General features: G+C 34.6%; 1 protein-coding gene across 8 annotated transcripts in view; it reads right to left on the bottom strand.

Moving 5' to 3' along the window:
* The window catches only part of AP3B1 (adaptor related protein complex 3 beta 1 subunit), a 177,311-nt gene that overhangs the window by 50,772 nt on the left and 109,643 nt on the right, over positions 1-16,896 (bottom strand). For all 8 annotated transcript variants that reach the window (XM_021379413.1, XM_021379412.1, XM_021379410.1 and 5 more), the window contains 5 exons: positions 13,031-13,217; positions 11,968-12,098; positions 9,900-10,011; positions 8,350-8,506; positions 4,981-5,155 (listed from right to left, as the gene is read on the bottom strand). In XM_021379413.1, the coding sequence (XP_021235088.1) occupies positions 4,981-5,155; positions 8,350-8,506; positions 9,900-10,011; positions 11,968-12,098; positions 13,031-13,217 (762 nt within the window). The remainder of the gene's footprint in view (positions 1-4,980; positions 5,156-8,349; positions 8,507-9,899; positions 10,012-11,967; positions 12,099-13,030; positions 13,218-16,896) is intronic.

Raw genomic sequence — 16,896 nt, 5'->3', positions numbered from 1 at the left:
TGGAGACCTGAACATATTGAAAGAAAATACAGTTAAGCAAAATGCAGAAGTATTAAAACAAACAAACAAACAATTTCCCAACTCTTTCACTCACTATCCCCACCCTTATCCATAAGATTCAGCACTACATGCAACTGTGATTACAGTTCAAAACTTATTTTTAGCTAGAGTTTCATATTTGCTGATCTTTCCAGTAGAGATAGGATTTTCCCCCTCCCTTTCATTATGCAGCTAATTGCAGTCTATATAAGGATGAAAATTTTGAATATGCTTGAATTTTCCCAATGATAGCATTGCCAGGTAAATATATTAAGAAAAATTAGGAGTCAAATTCATGAAATCCTTTTATTGTTCATGTGTTTACTGAAGACAGAAGCTAAGAAAGACATACAATGACACTAAGAACCTTTGGGCTTGTTTTTCTTTATTCTGTGATTTGTTTTACCATCCTGAAGTAGTTTCTAAGTATATTTCACAAAGCTCAATATGTAAATTTGTAAAATAAATTTCATTTCTGGACTCCTATTACTTTGAATCTACAATGTAATTCATCTTCAGAAATGGAAAAAAATCCATCAGAGAAAATTTCTTATCCTTCAAAATAAAACAAAATAAAATGGTCTTAAGATGCACGTGCAGAAACATTACATCAAGGTAATGCATGGGAAGAAAAATGCCCACTGCACACATTATCAGAATACTGTACTTAAGTACAATCAGTTTACAATCAGTGAAAAAAAAAACACAACACAAAAACCCACGAAACAAAACAAAACAAAACAAAACAAGAAAACAAAACAACCAGAAAACCAATCCTGCCACCTGGGAAATATAAAATAAGAAGCAAACTAAATCAAGATAAAGCTAATATTAAAGTATGATTAAGCCTTATTTTCTACTTCAATCAAATGCGTCAAGCTTGTACACATATAGAGGCACTAAAATACACAAATATTTTCGTATTCATATGTATATTTCCAGATATACGGTATGCATACATTGTGTACGTGTTTCTGTACAAAATACCACAGAAATCTATTTAAATTAGTCTTTCCTAATATATATATATATGGTCATTTTTTCTTTGGTTTTTTTTCGAAGAAAAGAAAATAGATTGGCTTTCTAGAAATAATGAATAGCCAATGACTGCAACGAACACTATCAACAGATATTTCTAATGAGTGAAAAAAGCTTTGCATTCCAAATCAAGATAATAAAAAGGTTATGACGTGTCTGGCATTTCCCTGTAAGAAATTTTATTTTTCTTTTCTTAAAATAAGCCTACAGTATATCCCAGTTTCCTGCCAGGAGAGCTCACTATGGGAAAAGCAGAATACTAAACAAAGAAGTTAAGCTACATTCCATCAAACATTTCTCCATTTGCAATTCATCTTGGTAATAGAGATAGAACCTGGTAAATGCATATAGGACTTGAAGCAGGAGATTTCTCTTGCTCAATGCATAATTCATGTGCTCCGCCTGCAAAGTGTGTAAAATGAGAATTTCACACCGCAGCATGAGCCATGGAGCTGCAGAGAAAAGGCAGATGAAATCATATTTTGCTGTGTGAATTTTATTTCTTATCCTCCCAATATTTATACAAAACCATCATTGACAATCCAAATGCATTGACAGATCACCCACTGTTTCCATTGTGTTAGCACTTGAAAAGAGATCAGGCAGAAAGATAGACAATTTGTTTTTGTATATTTTTTAAATAGTGGATCAGGTTTTTAACAGCTGAGTGACTGTATTATATTGTATAAGGAGGTCAAAAGTAGCTGATTTAAAAATCCCACAGCAGAGACACTTAAACATGCATCCTCAAATCTGGCTTTCTGCTGTAGAAATGCTTAGCTCATATCATGTACCTGAACACCTTCAACTATACATATTTCAAAATTATATAAAACACTGCAGTATAAGAGAGGGACTTTCTATTCACTGCAGCTCAATTACAGTGAATACAGAGGCTTTTACAAAATTATTCTTCAAGAAAAAAATAATATATTCATGAAAAATAATCTGAAGTTTGTGTAACCTGCTTCCATGCTAGAAAATGCAGGGATGCATGCATAAATTAAACTCTTGTATGAGCATAATCAAACTTTATCATGAAAACTGTGCTAAAAATGGCAAGGGTACCCAACAAAATACAGAATGGTAGACAGCCTTCACGAACATTTCCTAAGTAACAGTTCATAATCTGTGGCACACTGAACAACTATAAAAATAGACCCTACAAATTACTCCTCTCATCAATGTGTATTTCAGAAAGTATTTTCATTTTTATTTATAAGGATAGGAAAGTCCAAGAAATCATCTCCCCATCTACACTGATCACATTACAAATGTTTCTGTAGCAGAATAATACAAGCAATATCTTTTCCAGTGAAAATCTTCCAGTCAAAGAATACACCTTTCTGAGGGCCTAACTGAAAAGCTCTGATTCCTGAGTGACGTGAAGGCAGGAAGGAGAAAAATTCCAAGTTTTTAATGGAAGTAAAATAAATATGAGTAGTTCCTGTAAAAGGTACTTTGATACAAGGGCTCCACATATGACTTTATCTGAAATGTTCTTTTCAGCTTGTTAAATTATTGCTTTTCTTTCCAGCTTTGAAGGGCTATCAGGGTTATCATCAGTTAGCTACACTTCTAATCACAAGGCTCAAAACAGGTACCTGTACAAAAATCTGTTAAGCTAGTCAGTATAATAGTCAGCCTTGACAAAAAATACATGTGATTCTCACCTCTACCTCCTTATCCAATTATGCTTTTGAATATAACTATCAGAAACATCTGTAGTATGAATGCAGGCATCCAACATTACTTAAACAGTGAAAAAGTCCTCTATGTTCAAGAGCATTAAATTCACTTTAGACTCCTGCCCAGTTCATTCAACCTTTACTGTTTTCATATACTACTACATTGGCCATGTCAAAAAGTTTCCAAGTGACAAAGCATTTAACGAACATTTGGATAGTGAACTCTATGCTATCTTTTCATCTAACTCCTTTCCATCCTATTTTTTTTACTGCCATGCATGCAAACCCACTGTCATTTAATTTTTTAGTGACATTTTAAAGCTTTGCAGTTCTTCAGTTCTACATTTTGACTCTGATCAACTCTTCTGTCCATGGCTTAAAACTTATTTTGTTACTAGTCCATTTCTGTTTAGGTGCTTCTTAAGAAAGGCTTTAAGACTACTCCTGCAAAGATCCAATGTTTGACAATTCTCCACTGACTTCAATAAAACAATCCCAAGCTTCTTAGACATTCTGGTTCTCATATTACACAGTACATTGACTTCACACATCCTCAGCCACTGTTTTAAAATATAAAAAGCTTACTTATGCTGGCAGTTTTCACAAATCCTGTGAAGGAACTAGAACAGCTTAAATAACTGTATGGAAAGTAATCAGGAAGGGTGGCCCTCATGCTCTGAAGAAGAACGACACTTGCAGCAGAGAGCAGACAGTTGCCTGAATACAGTTTTGTAGTGACTTCTCAGAGTAAAGCATGAAGGAGTTCCTGTTATTGTCTGGTGAAAAAAACTGTGCTACTATAAGAAGCTGCAAACCGTTAGCGTGATAGGAGGTAATTCTCACAATATTTAATTTTCCTGCTAGGAAAAGAATCTTTGAAGTAAGTATGTTATTCAGTGTCGTACTAGGCAGAAAACATTGATCAAATAACAGAAATACACCTCAATTTCCCAAATGCTACGGTCTCCATTAATTTTTGGCCTTCCTGGTAGATTATGGGAATGGACTGTAAACTGAGGTTACAACTCAGAGTTTGTAGGGAGATGTATAAAGTTAAAAACCAAAGACCTTTTACATCTTAAGATCAAGATTTATCAGAATGAAGGGACTTTCTTCCTCAGCTAAAGGAATACAACTGAAGAGCTTAAGAAGTTAGACTTCTCTCTTAGCTATTTGAAACACACTTGTACAATAGCTTCTACAATTGCATCAAATGCAACAGAAGAGTCCTGTTTTGACCACTCAGCAGTCTATACTGAAATTTTGATCATAATGTGTCAGCTTAATTTTAAATGCTTCAGATTATCACTTAATTTTCAATGCCATATATTGTTACTAAAATGGAAACTTCTAAGCTACAATTCTAATTGCAGTTCTTTGTAATGTGGATAGATAGAAAAGCAAATAAATTTGTGGCAACAGAAAAATAACTTTCAGAAATGATTTTACCTTAACCTTAGCATGAAGTTCCTCATATGTTTATTTTTTAAATGAAAGGTACTTAAATAAACAGAATCCACATCATGCAATTAGCTTCTGCTCTGTAAGGCTAGCTTGAGTAAAATGAACTTCCAACCTCACTATCTTCACAAAGCTAAGTAATTAAAACCTAGATAACACAAGCTAAGTTGAAAAAAAAACTTTGTTAACACACACTAAGCTGGCTCTGTTGAACACTTTTGTATCTTTACACATTTCAGAATTAAAAAAAAAAAAAGATTTGAAAGATTGCTACTTCATAAGTTTAGCAAGAAAGCTAATATAACTTGAAGTAATGGAACAATTTATATGCTTTATTTCTATCAAATAGGGAGTAATAAAAGTTGATTACTCATTAAGGATATTAATTGTACCAGTCTATGTATATACCTGTAGTAAATAATTCTACTAGTTTTTGTATATATCTCAAGATAGAAATCTAAAAAGAATTAGGTTCCATTATTCATTATCTAAGTGGAGTAAACCAAATAATGTTTTCATTATAAAGTATTCTTACTTGCTTAAACTATCAAACAGTTATTATTGTTTTGGGACTAGTCTTTTCATGAAAGGCCAACAAATATTTACAAAACTTCTGTTTCTTAGATATTCAAAAAATTACTACCCATCTCCATTCCTCAAGGAAGAAATACACAGATTGTTAGATGCATCCTTTAATATTTTATACAAATACATAAATACATGTATGCATATATAAATATTTAACACATCTTACCTTACTAGAGGTAGCATTTCTAGGCTTTTCAGCATCTGAGTCACTTTTAGACTCTGATTCTGACTTGGAGTTTGAAGAGCTCTCCTCTGATGAACTAGACTCTGTATCAGAGGAACTGAATGTGCTTCCAGTTTTGGAGGTTTCCTTTGCTTTCTTTCTGATGTCTTCTGAATCACTAGAGATTAAAATAATTAAATGTAAGAAACACACAGAAAACCACCAAAGAAAAACACTAATGAGTAATAAAATCATAAAATGGTTTGAGTTGGAAGATACCTTAAAGATCATCTATTTCCAACTGCCCGACCATGGCAGGAACATCTCCCAGTAGACAAGGTTGCCCAGGAACCCCATCTAACTCGCCTCTGAATGTCTCCAGGGATGGAACATCCACAGGTTCTCTGGGCAACCTGTTCCAGTGTCCTACCATGCTCTGAGTTAGAATTTCTTCTAATGTGTAATCTAAATCTCCCTTGTTTTATTTTAAAGCCATTACCCCTTGTCCTATTGCTACACGGCCTGTTGAAGAGTCTCTCCCCATCTTTAAGTACTGAAAGGCCATTATAAGGTCTCCCAGGAGCCTTCTCTGCACTGAACAAGCCCAGCTCCTACAGCCTTTCTGTGTAGGAGAGGAGCTCCAACACTCCTCACAACCCTCCTTTGGACCTGCTCAAGTGGCTCTATGTCTTTCTCGTGCTGGGGGCCCCAGAGCTGAAGCTAGGAAGCATCCTACATCAAGATTTCAAATATTTATGAAATGAACATGAAATCAGTACTTCCTCATGATAATGAAACTTGGCTACGATAGCAGTAGTAGCTTATTTAAGGGAATACAGAATTGTTCTACTACATTACACAGTATGTCATCACACAAGCAGGGTAATGGTCAAACAAAAATATGAACATAAAAAGTATTAAAGACATTATTTATATGCATCAAGCTTATGATGTTTCAGGAAAGTGCTGACACCATCTTAGACCAAATGTTTCTGACTATTCCACCTGTGATTAAAAGAATCATGACGGATTATAAGATGTTTTTGCAAAGTAGTACCGCTTTTGAACATCAATACATTTAATTTATTTGTTTGTTAATCTTTCTAGATCAAGACACCTAGAAAAAAGGCCTGTAATACCTACCAGTATTTCAAGACAAAGAGTTCATACAGAAGAGCTATTACATTTTGACAGCTTTGGTCATATGAAATACATTATGGCTACTAGACTTCAAAGATATCATTCTTCATACAGTGAAGTTCTGTTAACCATAGTAATCTTGGATTATGTTGCTCTGTGGTAACAGCTATGGAATATTATTAAAATCTGCCCTCTTCTAATAATAGTATAACTACAAATTAATAGATTACCCTTTTGTCTCAGTGGGAGTAGGGGATGAAGAGGAAAAGATTACTAGATATAAATATTGCAGGAAACAAAAACTGTTTTCTAATAGTTATCATGGAGAAGATAAATAATATTGCACACTGAAAGCAAATTTCCCTCTTTGCATCTGCATGCAACACATACTTCTACATCAGGTGTTTCATGTACCACCTGATTCGGCTTCCTCCTCAAGACAAAAAATTGGATACTGAAAAGATGGAAGGGTAACAAGGTCAAGAATAATTAAACAAATCCAGACCACTCAACTACTGAGAGACCCTTTTGTCCCAATTTAAGTTGCTAAATATTTTTGCTTAGCTTGAGGAGCAGTGCAAAAGAACACACAATGCCTCAATACTGTTTCAGATGGCAATGTTTTTAGAAGGGAAAAATATAGGGAAAAGGAATTGAAAAATGTAACACCGCAGAAAGAAAAAATGTAAGGGGCAATGCTTTCTTCCTGCCAAGAACCTTCCAAGACTGAACTGCCTGAATCAAATACAATCACAATTTTTAAAAACTAATATTAAAATTTAGACCGTGCTAATAAGGCCCACTGATGAAGGTGAAATCAAAACTCAGAATTTTAATAGTCAAGAGCACTTTTCTCTGAAAACAGTGAACTTGAAACTTGCAAAGCTAGAATAAAAAACAGGATTATGCTTTACAGAAACAGTCTAATGTAGCAAATCTGACTGTTAAGATCATGGTGAAAAACAGGAACTCTCAAAATGAAATTTCATGTGACAGCTTGTTGGAGGTCACTAAGCTAAAAATAAAAATTCACTACTGTATACTGTTCCTCACGACATATAACACATGTAATGACAAAATTGTCTTATGTTTCCTTTGTTGCCATTGAACAGGAGCTGTAGTTGCATTAACATAAACTGCTGTGAACTCATTACATAAATCAAAAACATTGTTTTTTCAAAATACATCCTATATTTAAAACAAGATTTAAAGATTAAAAATGTTACTTTACTGTATATCAGCCAGTTTTGACGGGTAATCATTGTTTATCTTACTCCTTAAACTTTCAGACGTTATTCTAATGAGAAGAATTTACTGGTAACTAGCTTTTTAACTTTGCGATGATGAAAAGCCTGTATTAATTTAACCTACAGATTTCATTTGTTCTGAACAGGAAAAACAATATAAATCACTTTTAAAATCATTAAATCCTGACTTAAATTAATAAAGTCATAATTAGGGCATTATGCTGTGTTTGTTATGGAAGTGGCAAGGCGAGCTGCTTTAATTACTGTCTGTAATAAAAGGAGCAGAGTGCGTACTGCTCCCCAATCAGCGCTGTCAGCCACGACTGAGCTGAGCTGCAAACTCATCAAGTGAGCTGGCAGCAGACTATAGACTAAAGGGCGATCATGTCTGCAGAGGCTACTTGCTGACAACAGTAGAAGAAACAGATTCATACAATCCAAGGTATTAGCCCCAATTACTCAAAATTTTAATGATACTTTAATACATGATAATGCTGTTGATAATGGGCAATCTTAAAAAGTGCTAACACTTAAATATCTTATGACCGTTTCCCTTCACAGCCCTTGCTTCTAATATTTGGATCATAATCTTTTTAATATAACATTATTTAGAAAAATCAATTGTCTTAGTTACATAATGGCAAAGTGTTGAAGGACTTAATTTTAGCTCTCAGCAAAATTACTGCAAAAGGTAATTAAGTGTTTCATACAACTGTTTGATCACTTATTCAGACTCCCAAGGTTACATCAGTTTTCAAAAAGCCACCCGAGATTTTAGATTAGTTCCCATATAGTAGTTCGACTAATGAAAATATGAACCCAATTCATACACAGAATATTTATTGGAACATGGATAAACAGGAAATGTCATCCCTTGTATGATATACCCCCCAAAGCTTAAGTAAACACTTAGCAGACTGTTTACAGCAAAAATGCTTTAGCAGCTAGTATCACAAAAATTAAAACCATACAAATATATGCCTACCTTTCCTCAGCAGCTCCAGATGTTTTCTTTGGTGTACTTCCTTTGCTGTCTGATTCACTGTCACTTGATACTCCTGTGGAGGAGGAACTCTCACTACTCTCATCACCACTGCTTTCTTCCTTATGTTCCTTCTCACTTTCACTGCCAGACTCACTCTCTGACATAAAAAGAAACAACCACTCTTAGAAGTCTTAGATTTTTTTTTCTAAATATCTTTATTAAGTATTTTAGGAATCCCACTTGGTTTTAAAATAATATTTTAGTATTATAAGATCCAATTACAAGTTTCAGCATTATTTTCCTAGGGTCAAAAACAGGTAAGAAACCACATCACCCAAATATTTACAAAATTCTGTTGATAAAGAACTGCTCTCTTAAGCATACAATACGGTACTTAAGTTAGAACACCAAATAATAGATTAGTTACACGTGGGTTCTTCAAAATTATAAAACCCTCTCAGGAGTTGGAGATGACCTCAAGTTCTCTAACACGTACATTCTCTTAACTGCAAGATTATCTTTTAAAGTAATTGCTTAATTACACAATCTTGATAGTGATGATGATTTAATCACAGATTAAAAAATTGTTGATCTGCTAATCATATAGTTAAAACATGTTTAAATATCTGAAATGAATATATTCTTTTCTTGCTTAAGAGAACATTTTGTGATGCAATTTGTAGGTGCTTTTGTTTGCATATTTCTTCAGCTTTGGAATGAGAGGGAAGAACTACCAAATTCAGATTTGGAAGTCCATTTGGTCAGTTTAACAAGATGCTGCTAACTCTTTTAAGTCTCTGATGACATACATTTTCTGTGTATAGCCCCTGGACCTGGGATAATTCTTTATCTTTTTCTTAAGTTTAGAAATGCTCAGTGAGACTCATGTTCTTCACTAAATTTAACTATATTAACATCTACTGAAATGGCATTCTTGGGGAACTGTCTACCTCACATTAAGCAAGTGACTGTTCAAAAAATCCTGAGCTCATCTGAAAAGCACCTGTCAGTTATCCTCTCCATCATCACCTCAGTTGTAATAAATAGGCATGCTCAACTTCAGAGTAAAACTATAACAATTTACTAAATAAAAATCACGAAATACTATAGTTAAACAAGTTTTGTCATTTATCAGCATAGTAGCACACGCTATCACAATAGCACTTTATCAATAACAAATGTCAAAAAACATTCAAGAATCATGGTTCTCATCAACCAAGGCTACAGGCATTTTTCTGATGAAACGTTAAAGCTACAAATTCTCATTACTCTTACCAGTTTTGAAGGGAGATGAAAATAGCACGCAAGCCTTTTTTTATCTTGGAAACAAAGCAAAGTAATTTAATGAACACACAAGCCATATCTATACAATTAGCTGTTACCACAATGCTGTTGTAAATGTAAACCTTTTTCCCCATCAATTTTCTGATTTTTATATACCACTGGAGGTTTTTTTTTTTTTTTTTCCCTGACTCTTTTTATGTAGTGACCAGTTCTGAACATAAAGTTATCCAGGAAGCATAGATGAAAGTGCATTTCCAAGTACCTACCTGTTGCACTGGTACTGGCAGAGTCCTCTTCCTCCTCTTCTGATTCAGAGTAGAACTTTTCAGTAGGTTTCTCTTTCTTTGCCTTACTGAGAATTGCAGTCCATTCCTTTGCCTGTAAATAAATTTCAATTTAGGTTTACTTTTAGAACTAGCAATACAAAAATATACAAATAGCATGTCAAACACCTGCCATAGTGGTGTTAGGCAGTTTCTAAATAAATCCCCTAAGCAAGTCAAGAGTGACTATTAAGCTTCTCTTCTTTTAAACAATTAGGAGCACTAAAAGTTTTGAATACACTTGCAAAAGGTGAGATATGCCTATGAGAGACTAGAAAAAGATTTACTAAGGGAGATTTAAAGCATCAGTAAATATAAATAAATTGCTATGCATAAAGAACCTGAAGAACCTTATCTTTGGCACCAGCTCAGTCTAACCTAATGCTAGAATGAAGGGTAAATACCATCTTTATCACCCCAAGTTTTAAGGTGAAAACAAACATGGACCCGTCAGGCAGTAGCTAGATGACAACTGTATTTCACTTTCTATGGTGTTCCCCAAATAAAAGTAATTCTTACCAACAAGAGAACACCAGAACAAAACACTACTTTGGCCAGACTTTTTTTTTTCCTTCATATTCCCTATAATGCTGAGCAGCTGAAGAAAAATTCTTGCAAGGGAAGAAACAAATAGGCAGGCAACCATTTCAACTGTGATACAGGTCAGCATCAGTGAGAGCTTTTTAATTCAATTCCACTCACATATTTTGTATAGTCGTATGAAGTATTAAAGCAACCACAAAGTAACTAACATAGTATTCTACAAAGAAAATATTTGCAAAAAGCCTTGGATAAGGGATTTTCATGTTTATTTTGAGGTTTAAGCAGTTAGAAGATGTTTTCTGTTGTGTTGTAGACAGATGCTACTCCATTTGATCGATTTCCTGCGAGGCTTTTATTTTTATGGATGAAGGCACCTCCATACACTTTCATGCCAACCTTATCATTTATAATAAAACTCATTGAGATGACTGCAGTCAAACTCTCCTCATAAAAGCTTTCAGAAGTTTGTGAACAAATATCTCTTTTCTTGAAATGTATATAAGAAGGTAAACAATTATTACTGAAGTACTAAGGAGAAACACTTGCTCTACCACTTCATTGTTTACTGCCTCTGCAAAATACAACCATTTTTTCTACAATTTCCTCCACTCATTCCATTCCTGACATCTAATATGCAAATTCATGTACAATTTAGTGTGAGAGTTGGCTCATGACAAGGACCACGTGCTTTTCAATGTAGACAGGCTAAAAGAACTTATCTCTGGGAGCATCGCCAGTGCAGTATAATTCAGTACACCTCAATTCCTATTACTGTACAATAGCTTTCACTGACATTTACTAGTACTCTGGTATCTGATGTATAAATCACAACTCTGGTACCAGAACTTGATTCTGCCTGCTAGTTTACAAACCCATAACAGAACGTTATCAGTAGTAGATCACTAGCTGTATCATGTCAACAAGTAACTACTGCACTCATAGATGACATTTTCTTTTCAGAAACTTTCCAGATTTTATTCAGATTGTCTGAAATGTAAACCTTGACCTCTTCCAAATTTTACACTTCAAAATACACATACCCTGCTGCTGCCTTTTGTTTATTCTACCATTTTCTTTTCTGCTATGACTTGGATTTGTACACTAAAAAACCTCCACTGACCTACTACTTTGATATTCCAGCAACATTCATCATTAACAGTAACATACTGCAGCACAGTGAATACAAGAGATATGAACTAAAAAATGAGATGGAAAGTAAGTTAATTTGGTCCTCATGTTAAGTGGAAGTGGCCTACAGTTGATCCACTTCTCTCTCTGAAAATAAACAGCATGGTGCAATTTTAAAAAAAATTCTGTTTCTAAGCAAAAAAAAACACCACACAGATGAGCACACACAAAAAAATTTTCAGTACAGCATAAATATATTATTTAGCTATTTATTTTTCCAGATAATATTTGGTACTGGCTCATGCCTTTGGCAAAGTTACTTTTAACAATGCCAACATACCGATTCAGGCACTTCAACGTTTCGCACAGCAGGGTCAGGTGCCACCTCCGGCCAGTCAGACAGCTCCAGGTAGCCAGTGGCTCGGCTGTTCAGCGTGTGAGACAAGGTACCAAGCTGGAAATGATCCCGATCTATTAAAAAATTGGGGGAGTGGAAAATATACAAACAACATGAGCTCTACCACAAAGAGCAATCTTAATCAGGGCTAAAGGTAATTGCTATTATATTACCTCAAATGTCATGGAATAAATATAAACTAGGAAGCTCTTCATAGGTCAAAAAACTGATTTCAGTCCATAGATTACAATAATCTCCCCCATAATGGTCAATAAAAAAGCTAATCAGTCAGTGTGTTTAGAGGTGTTGCTCTGAAATGTAGCTTCTCTAAAAATTACTTTACTGTGAATATTAAGAATGACAGCACAGTTAAACAATCCATATACATGTCTTGGCACAAACACATCCAGAATCTTAATAGTTTTTCTTCAAAATGGAGCTCCTTTTAGAGCATTACAACATATGTAAGTATGAAAATTAAAACTGCAAATCATCACAGTAACAGAGCATTTTTAATTCAGATAACCTAATAACCTTTTCATTTGAGAAGACAATGGTTGTTACTTCTTAAAAGATGAAAAATGCACTAGGAAAACTATCACTTTGGAGAAAAACAAGAAAAAGCTAATCTACTGAGATTCAATTTATTTCAGATTCATAATAGGTTTACAATGCATTAACAACCTTCTATTAAAGTCTAGATAAGAGACTAAAGACATTTTTCTAAATGGAAGAATATTTTTCCTCAAAATACACACTTTCTGTTATTAAGCCAAATTTAAAATCCACACAAACGGTTTTGTCGGGATTTGTCATCAGGCAAATGTAATGTGTTTGCAACATGTAAACCTTGTTTGCTGAAAAGCAAGTAAGCAGAGTGAATATCCTTGCATATTAATCATTTGTGTTTGCTAAGTGACACAATTTGTGAGCATATTTGAAATAGAATAGGCTGTCACATTCCTTTACACAGTGAACATTTACCAAATGATTTTGGCAGTAATACCTTTAAAGGGAGACTCGAGCAATGGAGCAGGTTTCTGTGCCAGAAAAATTTTTTTGGCATATTTGCTTAAAGCTCCACTCTTCTCATTCGGAACAATAAGCTGCCTAATAAATCTTGTACGGTCTCTGATGTCGTAGCTTTGATCATACTTGCCGAGATTTAATACATACTGGGTAAGCAATTTTGTCTGCGGAAAAAAACAGGACAAGAACAGAATACAAGTTATTTATGATTATTGATAACTCTGGATAAACATATTTAAAGAGGTAATAAAAATGAATGGTTATGTCAAACAAATGTTGTTCCACAGGGAATATGCATTTCTAAAGCTGCAAATGGAATTCTGAAGCCAAAGCACATGTCCTCTTCTGTATTGGGGAGGTGAATGCTGAGTACTGAGAAGCAGCCATGTGCTAGATTATTAAACTGCTGAAGTGGAAAGAAAGGCATCATTAAAAAAATAATCATATATGGCAAACCCGCTGAAGGATCTACGTGAGGATAATGAATGTGGAAATACAACTAAAAACATGGCACTCAAAACTTAATCGGAAAAATATGCAGGACATCAAAACATCAGAGGGTATTAGGGGGCTGGCAAACTGCTTCTGCTGAGGTGTGTTTTATGAAGAGATACAGTCCCTGGCATAAGCAGTGTCTGCACTCTGACTGCACTCAGTTACTTTATCCTGAATTATGACCCATTAAAGCAGACACATGAATCACTGAACTGGATTACTGCAAATTATTTGCAGTGCATTTAGCTGTTACTTTTTCATAAAAGCAAGCTGCTGATGCCCTCTAAAAACCAGGATAAAAGACTTCTTCCATTTTTTTCCTGAAGCTTAAAGCCTCCAGTAATATCGGTCATTTATTTATTTATGTAAGAGAACAACTTGTATTATCACGCTTTTTACAGGATAATAGGATCTCCTACTTTGATGTCTGAGAATATTAACATGTATTAAATAATTTTAATTATACAGATAAATTAAAAAAAAACAACACACACACACACACACACACAGAGGAAGAGTCTTCCCATTCCTTAGAAATACTGTAGGGTAAACAGAGCAATAATGTTGAACAGAACTGCGCTGGTCAAATGCATTTGAAAGAAGTATGCAACTTTGTTCATACAGAAGCAAACAGTAAAAAGAGCAAAAATAATTTACCATCTTATCAAAGTTAATTTTTAGTATAACAACTAAGAGTAGATGGATAACACAAGGTTAAGACATTGACAATAAGTATTTATTTTCTTTATGCAAAGAAACTAGCTTGCATATGTATCTTGTTTATCAGGCAATTGTTACAAGAGTGGCATTTTTAATTGCACGAGGGGAAGAATATGCAAAAAAAGCATTAAATTTTGTAATGTACAATTTGTTAGGAAAAGATTCCTTTTGAGGATGCAAGTTAGAGTAGTCTACATATGTACAAAGACTTTTTCAGCATACTAATTAATTCCTGTAAGTGAAATACACATTAACCAATTTCATTTTTTTATTTTAAACATATATATAGGTTGCTCCAAAAGCAATATCTCCTATTTATTTATATGGAAACTACAGTAGATACTAAGAGCACAATAGCACTACGTGATGGAGCAAATTCTTGGCTACAGCACTCTTTTAAACAGAGTCCCCATCATCAGTTATGCATTTACAGCAGCAATGAACATTAGCCTGCATGCCACACTTCTAACAATCTGCACCACTGCTGAAACACACCACCCACCACCTCACTGTGCTCACATCCACTGCTTGGTCTGCATAAATGTTTAGGAAGTGCTGATGAATGTCAGGGGGTGCCATTTTTTCAGATGGAGGAATTCAGTGACACACTTTTGCTCCATGCACGCTTCTAAGTCATATGACATTTTGTCAGACTATCCCTCTGCTGCCATCTGTCACACGGCAACAAAATGTAATGGAATACTTGTGAGAAAGTTCAACCTCTATTGCCATACCACCAACATCTACCTCTGAAGTCACGGCCCAACATAATAGAATAGGAGGCATTATTTTTGGAGCAGCCCTCATACAATGTGATCCTGAAAGACAGTAATACTCTCTACTAAAATGCCTCTTCCATATTTTCCCATACAAATACATATGGTCGAATGCTCAATACCTGCAAGAATTCTCCTTGCAGGTATCATAAATAGCTCTTACAAAAATAGCAAGAGAACACTAAATTTTTCTTATCGCGGTGCAAACAAACAAGTCAGAGAAGTTTTTCTACACGGAGGTAACTAACAGAAACAATTTTAATTAAAAAAAATAATAATTTAATGAGTACTGCTCAATTTTGCCAACAAAGGAGCATCTGTAAGCTGAAAACTGCTTCAGCAAGCAAGTTCGCCTTCTGAAAGATGACAGCATCTGCACATATCTGCCTTCACACTACAGTAAAACAAAGCACTCTGACAAAAATATTCTATACATTTATTACCGTATGCCCACACATCTTGTTATCTGTACATGCTCATTACATACAGACACAATATCACTTCTTTATCTCTGCATTATTAGCATCTACTACTATTGTTTGTACATTTTGGTTTGGCCAATGTGAAAGGTATAAAATAGATCATCCTTCAGCAATGTTTCTAGAACTTTGCAATGGCAGTAGTTCTATTTAAGAATATAATGTATGTTCTAGACTAGCAGTAATTAGCTGTTTGGCACTCCTTGAAAAATATTTTAATGCAAATATCACCAGTGGCTTAGCCTCTACAGTAGAAGAGAAACAGCAATCTATCCATTCTTTGTTGTCATTATCTCACAGTAACTTGACTCCTTACATACGTAAGACAAGGATGTTGTGCTAAATCACATTCAAGAAATTATCCATTTACAACTACTTGGGCCTTTATCCAGTGTGATACCTATTGTGTTACACAACAGAAACACATCTAAATCTCTTTTATTCTTCCTGTTACATGCAAGGAACAGCTCAAGCAATTAGATGTCATATTTTCTGCATAACTTGTTTCCCTCACACGAACTCCGCTTAGACAGCTATATACTACATTCACAAAGATTTTTATGCTAATTGACGAAAAAAAGGAAGTAAGCTTACTAAACAACATGGACAATCAGAAGAAAGCTCATTCTTATTACATATTTATCTAGACAGCACTGAACCTGGTGGTCTTAAATTATAAACAGCTGTTGAAAATTCATCACACAATTAAAAAAATAGTACTGGAAATTCTTATTAAAAAAAAACATTGAATTTTCAAAGTATTCTTGAAAACATGCTCCATTAGGTATTTGGACATTTGTCTAAGGAATTTAACAGCAAATCAAATATAATATTCTAAGGATAGTGAAAATATAAAGTCATTCCCTCTAGAACTCGGTGCTTTTCTTGAGACAAGACTGAACAAACAAATTTTACCTGCTTTTCTCTCATCTTGTTTTTGTGTCTCCGCTGTCCTGACTCTACTTCTCAATAAACTGACACTGCATCTTTGGGATTAACTCAACTCCACTGGCTTTGGAGGAAATTAACAAAGAATTAAAAAATATATGGTGGAGTAGGATACAGGAGAAAACATGGACAAGGAGAGAGAGGGACAGATGGGTAACTGAGCAGCCAAGTGTACAGGCTTTGCCTGAGAACTCAAAAATTAGCTGAAGAGCGGCTGGACATTTTAGGAACTGAAACTGCTCCTGAAAGTGTTTTAATGACTGAGTTGAGTAGAGTCTTATTCCTGGGAACGATGTAGATAAAGGAGAAGTGCTGCTGGCTCCTAAAGGCATAAAAATCTATTCTGGTTTGGAAGGAGCTTTCAATCAAGCCAGATCATCAACCTATTCTGTTTGAACTTTGTACAACAGTGTCTTGATTACTCA

Source organism: Numida meleagris, chromosome Z, assembly GCF_002078875.1.
Source record: "Numida meleagris isolate 19003 breed g44 Domestic line chromosome Z, NumMel1.0, whole genome shotgun sequence".
NCBI classification, from domain to species: Eukaryota; Metazoa; Chordata; class Aves; order Galliformes; family Numididae; genus Numida; species Numida meleagris.
This window is presented reverse-complemented; position numbering and strand designations above follow the sequence as displayed.